The sequence below is a fragment of the Mesoplodon mirus genome, assembly GCF_964341445.2.
Source record: "Mesoplodon mirus genome assembly, chromosome: 9".
Taxonomy (NCBI): domain Eukaryota; kingdom Metazoa; phylum Chordata; class Mammalia; order Artiodactyla; family Ziphiidae; genus Mesoplodon; species Mesoplodon mirus.
Genome location: NC_138985.1, coordinates 114,936,205 through 114,948,208, shown reverse-complemented (window position 1 = coordinate 114,948,208; position 12,004 = coordinate 114,936,205). Strand labels below are relative to the sequence as shown.

The window sequence follows — 12,004 nt, the reverse complement described above, 5'->3', positions numbered from 1 at the left end:
GTTGCTGAGTTTTATTTATGTTCCAGGATATGGTCCACTTTAATTGGATGAAGATGCACATGTTTAGGAGGGTAATTGGTATGATGACAATTTAGAAACTTTTGTCAGTTTCTGCTTCTCATATTTGCAGCTCTGTTGCTTGGTGTGTATATATTTAGGATTGCTATATCTTCTTGGCAGATTTACCCTTTTATCATTATATTATGTCTCTGTCCCTGGTAATTTTGTTTGTTATGAATACTAATTTATCTGCTATTATGATAGCCACTGCTACTTGTCTTTAATTAATGATATATCTTTTTTATCCTTTTACTTCAACTTGAAAGCTGGAGTGAGTTTCTTATAAACAGCATATGGTTGGGTCATGCATTTTTAATCCACTCAATCGATGTTTGTCTTCATTGGTATATTTAGCCCATTTATATTTAATGTAATTATTGATTTGTTAAGACTTAAACTCCTATTATATTTTTTTGTTCTATTTGTTCTGTTTTTGTCTGTATTCTTTTTCCTGCACTCCTTTAAGTTATGTTCACCATTTTTTACAAATCCATTTTGATGTATCTGTATTGTTTTTGAGTGTATCTCTTGATAGCCTTTTTAGTAGTTGGTATAGATAGTACACATTATATATATATATATATAACTATTGCAGTTTACTGGTGTCATCATTTTATCATTTTGAGTGGGGTATAGAAACTTACCTCCTTTTATGGTTTTCCCCCTGTTTATTATAATTATTTTAAATATTTCCTCTACGTATATTTAGAAGCACATCAGACAGCGTTATCACGTTTGCTTCAACTGTCAAACATAATTTAGAAAGCTCAGAAGAAGGAAAGCTTATCGTATTTACTCATACCTTTACTTTTCATGCTCTGTTTCCGTCTTGATGTTCCAAGTTTCTTCTGTCATCACCTTTCTATTTAGAGAAGTTCATATAGCAATTCTTTTGGGGTAGGTCTGCTGGCAAAATATGCTCTCATTTTCATTTATCTGAGAATGTCTTCATTTCCCTGTCATTCCTGAACAGTGTTTTCACTAGGTATCTGGATTGGTAGACTTTCAGGATTCTGAATTGACAGCTTTTTCTTTCAGAACTTTCATGTGGCCTCTGTGGTTTCTGATGAGAAATCCTCCGTCATTTGAATTATGTTCCCCTCATAGGTAAGGTGTCATTTCTCTGGCTACTGTTAATATTTTCTTCTTTGCATATAGTCTTAAGAAGTATAATTATCCTGTGCCTTGGAGGAGATTTGGGTTGATTGCATTTGGGGTGCTCAGCTTCTGGAATCTTCAGGTTTATATCTCTTGCCAAAACTGAGAAATTTTCAGCCATCATTTGTTTGAGCACCTTTTCAGCCCTGCCTTCTTCCTCCTCTCCGTCTGGGATTCTGATGACGTGAAAGTTACAGCTTTTGTTGTAGCCCCACAACCCGGAGGCTCTGTCCCTGTTTTGTTTTTTTTTCAGACTATCTTCTCTCTATTGTTGAAATGGGGTGATTTCTATTGTTCTCTCTTCCAGGTCACTGATTCTTCTCTCTGTCCCCTCCATCCTTCTATTAAGTGTGTGCAGTGAGCTGTTTATTTTGGTTATTGTATTTTTAAATTATAACATTTTCACTTTTTTAATATATATTTGTGTCTTTATTGAGGCTTCCCATTTTTTCATTTGTTTCCAGAGTACTCATGATTGTTCACTGAAGCATTTTTATCATGGCTGCCTTATAGTCTTTGTCAGATAAGGCTGACATCTCAGTTTTGGTGTGTGCTGACTGTCTTTTTTCCTTCAGTTTGAGGTTTTCTTGGTTTTGGTAAGAGTGGTTTTCTGTTGAAACCTGGGCATTTTTGTATTATGTTACGAGTCTCCAGATCTCATTTAAACTTGTGTTTTAACTGGCTTTTCTGGCACTGCTCTGCTGGGGTAGGCGCTCTGTTTCTGGCAATGGAGGTTGAAGCCCAGGCTCCCCACCAGGTCTCTGCTGGCACCTGAGGGAGGGTTCTTGTCCACGGCTGGGCAGCAGGTAGGTGGGAGTCTGAACTCCCCACATGGTCTCCACTGGCGCACCAGGGGGTGGTTACCACCCAGTGGGGAGGGAAGTCCCCCTCCCCACTTGGCTGCTCTGATGACACTGGCAGAGTCACTCTGGCCTCACAAGGGAGGATGCCCAGGAGCCCTCTCGGCCTTTGCACTGTTTGGTGGGAGTGGAGCTGTTGTACTGTCTGCAATGTGCTAAGTCTCTTCTCTCCGGGCCCTCTAACTAGAGAGAGGTAACTTCCGCTGGGCCTTGTCGGCACCAGCGTTGGTGGCTGATTCAGTTCCAAGTCTGAGGTCACAGCCCAAGGGAACCCCAGGGGGCCCAGCACCTGTTTCTTGGGTCCCTGGGTCTCTGGCCAGTCTTCTTTCCACACTGCACAGCCTTCCACACGTATGGTTTCCAGGGATTGGCTGTACCTGGTGAGAAAAGTGTCTTCTCATCTTCCAGGCCCAGACCCTCTCTTCCCAGGGTTTTACCTCCTCTGACTGGCCTTGGAGAGAACTTCAGGGAGCACGTCTAGGCCCCCGGACCTACACATTCCTTTGTTTTTCTGTCCAAGTGCCCAGTTCCTGCCTGCTCCCAGGAAAGTTGAGAGATCCGGGCTGGGGTTCAGGGCTCCCCTCACCGCCCGTATAGACCACGTCTATCAGGTGGCCACCTGCTGCGACTGAGGCCTCCCCACAGACCTCAGAGTCAGCACAGCTTAGACTTCTGTGCTCTTTAGATAAAAATATTACTGAAGGGCTTCCCTGGTGGCGCAGTGGTTGAGAGTCCGCCTGCCGATGCAGGGGACGCGGGTTCGTGCCCCGGTCCGGGAGGATCCCACGTGCCGCGGAGCGGCTGGGCCCGTGAGCCATGGCCGCTGGGCCTGCGCGTCCGGAGCCTGTGCTCCGCGACGGGAGAGGCCACAACAGTGAAAGGCCTGCGTACCGCAAAAAAAAAAAAAAAAAAAAAATATTACTGAAGTTCTGTTATATAAAATTTAAAAATGATTTTTTTTCACAGAAAGTTCTTTTTGTGCTCATGATTTTTTGTTTCCTGGTGGATATTGACATGAAGACCATCCTTTAGGGGATGATGTGGTTAAACCACGCCTGCTTTCTGAGTCTGCAGTGCTGGATGTTATGCTAATATTGCAGATGTGCTTCCAATCGTGAATACTCCTGGGAATGGACCGATAATAGCCACACAAACTCATTTCACATGGGGCATTTTCTAGTTGCTTTTCGCAAATGGAACAAACTTGCTTATTATTAAGCACATTGCGTCCTAAAATAAGGGTAACGGTGCCAGCGGGGCGGGTCTCCCCGCGGGGACCTCTCTCGAAACGTCATGTCGCAAACTGAGCTGCTTGCTGGTTGCTGTGGACGCGGCCGGGGGTTGGGGGGTGCGAACTTCCCCACAGCTCCCACTTTGGATAATGCCATCGGACCTTCTGAGATTCAGAACTACTCCAACTGCTCGAATCTTGCCACTTGTAAATTTTAAAAAGACGTTAGATTTGCATTTGAAAAAATATTCAAGTGTGTTCATAAAGGCAGCTTATGTGTAAGAGCCGGTCTTTTAATTCCACCCAGAATATGTGTTCTCAGCGAGTTCTGGACCTTCTTGTACTGCACTCACTCACACACACAAACAAGCACAGCGGTCCTGATTTGAAGATTTTGGTAATGTGTTTTTGTACAGGGCATAAAAATATATCTCTGTAATTACATGATATTTAGTGATTAGATAATTACGGATAATTGCATGGGGTAGATCTAAGTGCTAAAGTGTTACCATAAGATCTAAAATGTACAAATTGCATAATAATTATTCTTAGGGGTTATTTGGTAATTCTGAGCATAATTATCATGTGATCTGCAGTGCATGTAATTAATGCATAATCACATGGATTTTGCCTTCATAACTACTTCGCCCTTATTATAAAGCTCTTTGTCATAACATTTGAGTATAAATATAATGTAATTGGCTCCCAGATACAGTACATTAAGCCCCGTGATAATTGCTTTCACAGTAACAATAGCCCTTATTTCACTTCAAACGTGTGGCTCTTAAGCAGGGCGGGGTTGCGAAGAACAAATCGCCAGGACGCGGTGACAGCCAGCGGGCAGAGTGGCGCTGAGTGGCGGCCACTAGGCGCGCTTCTGGGTGAGGAATGTCTTTGCTGTGACCAGACCTTTCCAGGTAGAAGAGTTTGCACCTTTGACTTGGAGCCTCTCTTCTAATGGCGGCGCACGCCCCTGCCCTGCAGCAGCCGGCCCCTGCATACAGCAAAGCACCCACTGCATTTCAGGTGGAGGGGCTGCAGAGGGCTGGAATTTCTGTAAGGAGAAGATCTCGTAATAAACTGCAGTGGGCGGGACCTCGCCCGACGGATGACATGGTGGGAGAACACCTGGAACAGCAGCAGTTGCTCAGAGACGGAAACGGGAGCTCTGGCTCGACTTCCATGTCGTTAATGCAGTCCCTGCAACTCTCCCCGCAGGTCTCACGTGGCAGGATGACTACACCCAGCACGTGGTGGCGCGAGAGCTCGCCAGCCTTCCCCAGACCTCCCCGCGACGCCCGGAGGCCTCCAGCCCAGCCAGGTAAAGTGGATTTGCTTTACGGCTCCTCGCTGGCGGCCACGCCAGCATCCACCAGCCCTTTTCCTTGTTTCACGCAGCAAAGGACCCTGTCTTTCTGTGTAGACATTCCCTAAGGAGCAGCAGGGACTCCCACTCCCCACGGGGTCCTGGCCCCGCCCCGGGGAAGGCTGTATGGAGCGACCCGCCCACAAGGGGCCGTCCTCACCAGCAGACGTGCCCAGAGGTCCTCCCTGCCTTCCCGAGACCCTCGGAAGCTCTGCGTCTTCAGAGCCTTGGTGGAAAGCAGAGGAGTCAGAACTCACTTCCCCGTAAGAAGTGACGTTCACTTTAGTACAAAAAGCACATGAAACCGTGAAAGGCGTGCCGTTCCCCAAGCACGGCAGCCCGTGTGAGCTGGATTCATGCCATCTCGTCCTCTCTGCACTCGTGCGGAGGTGCAGACGCCTTGCCCACTCGTGCAGGGGGGACACAGACCCCGGCAGGTGAGGACTCGGTCCACAGACAGAGCGCCGGGCGCGGGCCGCCTGGACCCCGAGCCGGCGTTTATACAACAGGGAGACGACCTTCCCCCCAGGCTTCGCTTGGAAGCCCGCTCTTCCCTCAGAGGGTGAGTTTTCTCTGTCCGTAGCCTCAGTTAAAATAATCTCAGTGACAGAAACATCAGCTGTCTGCCTTCCTGCCCATGCTGCCGAGCCGAGGGAGCAGCTAAGCCACCGGGTCCTGCAGGATTAAATGCACCAAACGTGAAAACATATTCACCGCGGCGGCTCTCTCACTGGCCAGACCGTGAGTTTCTTGAGGGTCGGAGCTGTCCTTTGTCTTTCTTGCTGGTATACTGAGCTTTAACAAGGAGAATGTGCCACTGCAGTCTGTTCTGTAAAAACAAAACACAAAAACCAAAGTCAAGCTATCCTGAATTTCCATTTTCCTCCGGGTGAGTTCAGACTCTTCATGCTGGTCTTTCAGTGACATTTGGGCATTTCAGCACTGCCCGCTGCTCCTTCCCTCCTGGTGAAGATGCACCTGAGTGGGGTGCACTGTCCCAGACAACCTTGAACTCCACTGAGGAGGCCAAAGGGCAGAGGGATAGGAGAATTGGGAAGACCAAGCAGGAACAACTCTACGTAGTCTAGACAGTCAGTAAGTATGGCAGAAAGGCCAGACAGTCGTCAGGGAAAGAGTATTTCCAGAGAGAACAGCCCTGAGAAATCAGACATGGTGAGACCACGGACAGACACCTAGGTCACCACGTTCTTACCAGCGTTAATATTGTCATTTAAAATAATTGTCCATTTGTTAATGAAAAACGGTTACTTCGCTTTTTTAGATTACAAGTGAGATTAAAAGTTTTAAAATACACATATGTAGAGATTGGAATTCTCTGTATGGATTTCCTGTGCATGATCTTTGTCCATATACAAAGTATTTTTTGTATTTTTCTGCTTGGTTTCTTTCTGCATAGTCTTTATATTTAAGGCTAGTAACTCTTCACGTACTGTATTTTATAGAAGTAGCTTTCTGGTCTGTTCCGTAGATGGCATGAGGTACAGTTGCCAGCAGAAAGGGAGCTCATAGCCCTCTCGAGGTGGGAGTTCTGATTTCTTCCTTGAGGGTGTTAATTCCCTCCCCCCTCGCCTGCTCTGCCCCGGAGAGATGGGCTTCCTGGGCGGCACCAGCAGGTCCTTGGCCTTGGGCTGGGTGGGTTTGGCCGTGGTGCACCCCTGGCTCGGAGGGCGGGAAGGCATCACACCCATGGCTCTGCCAAGGTCATGGCTGCTTGGACCCCCGCTGTGACCCTTTAACTCCTCCCTCCCATAGACCCAGCCCTTCTACACTGTTAGCCTGTTGGTCCTCTTGGTCCTGCTCTGTCTTTGCGAACAGTTCCTTTATTAAACTGCCGGACGTCCCATTTGGAGATGCTGTGTGTCCTATGGGGTCTCTGCCTGGTGACGGGAATCCTGGTCACCCACCCTCTTCTTCCTCAGCTTTTGTCAAGGTTATAGGATCGTCATGATACACATGTAATAGTTTTCCTTCTTTTCAGAAACCTTCTGCAAAACTTTCTTTAGTGTTGAAATTGTCTGCTGCCTGGTATACATTTTTAAATGATCTTTCTTTGTAGGTAAATCTCATAACACTTCCATTGTCTTCCGAGATTATTGGTGAAATATGCTCACAGGTTTTTACATTTTTGCAGAGAACTATTATTCTTTTCATAGGGATTTCCAAATTTGTTAACTTAGTGTGAGTCACAGTACTGTATTATAATTTAAAAAAATCATTCACCGTATGTGTAATTATCACACCTTTGCCATTGATTTTTCTCTTTACCCTTTTAACACAATTTAAAAAAATAATTATCTCTTGGACTTTTCTCTTTCTGCCATTCTTAGATTTATTGTTTTTATGAAACTTCTTGAGCTGAAAGTTTTGTTCTTATTTTTATTTATTCATTGTTGAAAAGCAGTGAAATCACTTAAGGCTATGCATTTGCCTGTGAGCGTGGTTTTGGCATCATCCTGTAATGTTGATGGGCTCATTTGCTTTTGTTCTAAATTATCTGTAATTGTAATTTTATATCCTTTGGGAGCAGTAAGTGTAGGCTCTTTCCTTTGTTCATATTTATGTGCTCTTGTTTTTAGACTTTAAATCAGTGTCTAGTTTTATTGCATTTTAGTTAGAGAATGTGACATGTTCAGTTTTTACTTTTTAGAAATTTGGGGTTCTCTTTGTGGCCTAGTTTATACCACACTTTTATTAATTTTCAACGGCTACTTCAAAAAACTATTGTATCCACTATTTACAGAGTACAGATTTTTATATATAGTTTATAATCATATATAAAATTTATAATTACATATAAATTATATTACTCACAATCAAATATCCTTATTTATATTTTTATTTATGGAAATTTCTCAGACAAAAACTATTTCCATAAATTTTCCTTCCATTTTTAACATATCTTGCTTTACACACTTTGGGTTCTGACGTTCAGCCCATACACACTCACAGCATTTCTTCTTCACTGTGGATCATCACACCTGCTGCCGTTTTTAAATGGAGACTTCATCATCTTTAGTGCTTTTTGTCTTGATCCCACTTTTCTAAAATCGGTGTCACTATTCCTGTGTTCTCTCTGTTTTGCTGTCTAATTAATCCTTTAAAATTCTGCCCTTTGGAGTCTCTGATTTTGCATGCAGCATTTATAAACAATATCAGGTGGCATTTTTTACAGCCCCTCTGGCCAGAGACCCCTGATCTCTCTGCTTTCTTTCTTTCCGTCTCTGGCCTGTGACTGGTTTACTTTCATCATCTTTAGTGTTTGTAACTATGTATCTTACTTCAAATTCCGTCCGCGGCCATCCCCTTTAGGCTTTCCAGGCAGTTTTTGAAGTGACAGGTCTGAGTCACTATTAATGGAGGAATCCCACCTTCGGACCCCCCACTCCCTTCCCAGCACATCCCTGCCGCCTGGCACATGCCGTGTACAGGTGGGTGTCCGGCCCAGAGCTGTTGACTAAAGAAGGAAGGAAGGAAGGAAGGAAGGAATGAAGGGTCTTGTGACACTTTTCCTTATTACGTGGGAGACCACACCGACCAAGGATCCTGCCTGACCTTCATTCCACAGGGTGCTTCCAGAGCTTTCTGTACCCTGTAGATGTGTCACTATCCACAGTCAGCAATCTTGGGACAGGACAGGTGACCTTAAAAGAGATTACGGAGCTGGCCCCAAACCAGTGACACATTCAGGAGGTAGCAGTGAGCTCAGAGTGTGGTGTCAGCACGCCCAGCCCCAGTCTTGGGGGGAACAGAGCAAGCCTGCCTGAGAGCCGGGGGAGGCAGAGCCGTGTCGTGGATGCTGCGGGAGGGACAGACGCCGGGAGCCCGGGGACACCCTCCGCTGAGGCCCCTGATGGCCGGGACGGATGGGGGGGTGGGCAGCAGTGTTATGGAGGACTTGACTGAGCCGTGAAAATTAAAATGGCACCGAAGTGATCACTAGACAAGGTTGGGATTATGGAGAAAGGGGTGAGAACCAGGTCACTCGTGCTCTTTGCAAAGATTCTGTTTAGAATTTGGATTTTTTTTTCCCTGAGCACATTGGGTGACAACTTAAAGCATCCCGTGTTATTGGAGCCTGAAGGTCAGTGTGAGGAAGTGGGAAAGGGACCAGTGGAGACCGACGTGTAGGGGCTACATTCTTAGTCTTTTGAGGTAGAAAATGTACACTTAGAAGGTTTTGACCTACTTCAAGCCGAATGACAGGGCAAAAGTCAATCTGGGAGCTAACTGCTACAGTGTCGCACACAAAGAGATGGGCGCTCTCTTCGTGGCTGTAACATATTACAGTGTCACAAACAATCCTCCGGCAGCGGACACACAGGGAAGATGAATAAGACAATTTAAAGACACATTTATGAGGTGGTTCTATCTGCATTGATTAGCAATTAGTGAGAAAAATAGATAAAGTACCAGAAAAGTAAATTGACTTCAGTTACATTACACACAGAACATGAAATTTCATCCATTAAAAAATGGTCAAGGAAGCTGTAGCCGTGATTTGAGATGCAAAGAACCATGCAGCTCCTGATCATTTATATGCCTATTAAGTCTGAGCCAGTGTAACTTGAAAAGGCATCAGAAATAAAAACAGGACAGTTTTATCATTCGCAATAATTAAACACAAATGTGAAGATTTTCTGTAAGTCCCAGCTTTTATGAAATACGTACAGATATCAAACCCCTAACATTAGTGACCTGTTCTTGAAAATGAGACTTTCTACGTGGAAGCACTAGCCGGGAGCCTGTGCTCCATTTACTCCAAGTGGGAAATCTACGAAGAGGTCCACACCCGCCTGAAACCCCAGTACGTCCCCTAAATCACAGTAAAGACCCACATACAAGGAACAGATTGTCATGTTTGGATATAAAATACTTAAAACATTGTTTCCTGGTGCCTGAAAGTGGATATGGTTGTTAGCAAACAGGCACTTTATTTGTAGTAACACAGCCTCACCCAACATCTGCAACACACATAGGCACACACAGATGCACACAGACACATATGCACATCGATACACACAAATACATATACACACCCAGGCACATATAGACACACACACATACACATACATGCAGACATGCACAGACACACAGATGCACACAGACGTACCCTCATAGACACGCATGCAGGCGCGCACTCGTGGTGACCCCACCCTCGGTCACTGCAGACACCTCGTTGCCATCAGGATGGAGGTCACTTGCACTGTTCTCACTGTTGGACTGCAGCAGGGTGCCCGGATCAGCCTGGGAGACAGGAGGCTGTCCTGGACCTGAAGAGGCCACGACGTCCTGTCCCCATGAGGAGTGAGTGTGGACGGGGCCGCTGACCCTAGATCCCCGACTGGGAAGGAAGCTCGGTTTTATTTGTCTGGTTTCTGGGTGCAACCAGAGCTGGCCTCGCCACGTGACCCAGTGATGCACCAGGGCTTGGTCCCCTCAGCTGGACGATGGGGCGATGATTCTTCTTCCTCAGGTTGTCGTCTGAGACGACACCAGGCCAGCGGGGCTGCAGACCCAAGTCCATCGGGATCCTGACCTGGGGCGCCCAGGGAGCTCGTCTCGCTTGGGTCCTGAGCTGCGCGGGACATGGGCTCCGGTGTGCAGTGGAGTAGAGGCCGGGCAGCCACAGTAACAGAGGTTCCGGAGCCCTGAGGCTCCCGGGCCCGGGGCTGGCGCACATCTTCTGAGGTGACCTGGGCAGGCCGGGTGGCCCCCTCCGGGCATAGGCCGTGGGCTGTCTTCCGGCTACAGCGAGAGGCAGTGGCCGAACAGGCACCCAGCCCCGCTGTGCTGGACGCGGCCCTGCTCTCAGCTCCCAGGCTGCAGGTAGCCGCAGGCTGCACGCGTCCTCTGTCCCTCCGCCCGTGCTTACGGCCTTTCCATCCCCACCTACCCCACCCCATCCAGGCCGGGGAGCCGCAGGACGTCCACTTCTGCACGTCAGAACACCTCCTTTTCTACAATTATCGTGGCTTTTATCACATTTGGTACATTTGTAAATAAAAGTGAAGATCAAAAGCCATGTCTCTCCCAATACAAAATCAGAGAAAGGACGGGAATAAACGAAGAAAACGGCGAATGCCTCCTTGTCCTTCCCACGTGCCGAAACCACACGTCAACGGCGTGTCAGCTCTGCCTGTTCTGGTGGTCTGGGATGTTCTTGTTCACATCTAGGGCACTTCCGGCAGTTAATAGAAAATAAAACAAACTTAAAACCCCATATTTACTTACATGAGGATCAGATGAGTTCAGGAGGTGAGAAAACCCCACGTCCATTGTATGTAAACATCAGGGAGCACTTGTGTGCAGTTATTTATGATTCACAAATCACCGCACGTTTATTGAGCCCCGGCACAGAGCACAACTTGAGGTCGTGTGTAGTCCAGCTCTTTCCCCACAGTTTCTGTGGTTGTCAAAGCATTTGACAGGGACTGAGTACTGTGTTTTATATAATTTAAAAAGTGCATTTTCTTAAAAGAAAAAGAAAACAAGACATGTTTTTTCCAAGTAAGTCCATAATCTGCATCACTGCCATTCACCACAATAATCAGTTTGTTTTCCAAAGTTCACTCCCAGTGATAAACGATTTTAGTCACAGAGACGCTTTTCCTAACGCTGGAAAAGTGCCATCTGAGAGGTCAGCGGTGGGAAAGGCTACAGTTGTCAAGCTAACTCGGTGTCACCCCAGAGCCTACCAGGTGTTTCCAAGCTTGTTCTTTCGGTGGACACTGTTTTCAGTGCCGACGGTGACTTAGTCTCCGTGCAGATTCTGGGCAGAGCAATGAACAAGAGAAACCCACGGGAACAAGGTCCCTTCTTCTGAGCAGCCTCTCGGGATCGCTTCCTGCCTTTTGCGGTCCTCGGGCCCCACCCTTCACAGCTGCAGGTCTTTCTCATGACATCACTGTGACACCAGCCCTCCACCCCCTCTTCCTCTTCTAAGGACCTCGTGGTCACACTGGGGTACCGGGAGGGCCCCCCACCTTAGGGTCAGCTGAGTAGCAAGCTGATGCCACCCGCTCTGCCCCCCGCCGCGCCGTGCCACGGAATCCCATGCGGTCACAGCTTCCGGGAGTCGGGATGTGCCGTCGTGAGCACGACCCCCTCACGCAGTGTGTCCCTACCCCATTCCTCTGCACATGGGGGGCGCTGGCTGAGATGCTGGGGTCCCAGAGCAAGTGGATGGTAGGACCAGGGCTCTCCAGTTGCCCCTGCCCACACTGAGGAAACCTCTCTGCCACTCAGATTCTTGTTGGGTTTGAGTAGGTGCCAGCTGTTTCCCACATTCTAGTTTGTCTCCTGTCCTGG

General features: G+C 47.2%; 1 protein-coding gene across 1 annotated transcript in view; it reads left to right on the top strand.

Moving 5' to 3' along the window:
- The window catches only part of PTPRN2 (protein tyrosine phosphatase receptor type N2), a gene marked incomplete at its 5' end in the record, with an annotated part of 710,841 nt that overhangs the window by 241,238 nt on the left and 457,599 nt on the right, over positions 1–12,004 (top strand). Inside the window, one exon of the mRNA XM_082632697.1 lies at positions 4,528–4,630. Within this exon, the coding sequence (XP_082488823.1) occupies positions 4,528–4,630 (103 nt within the window). The remainder of the gene's footprint in view (positions 1–4,527; positions 4,631–12,004) is intronic.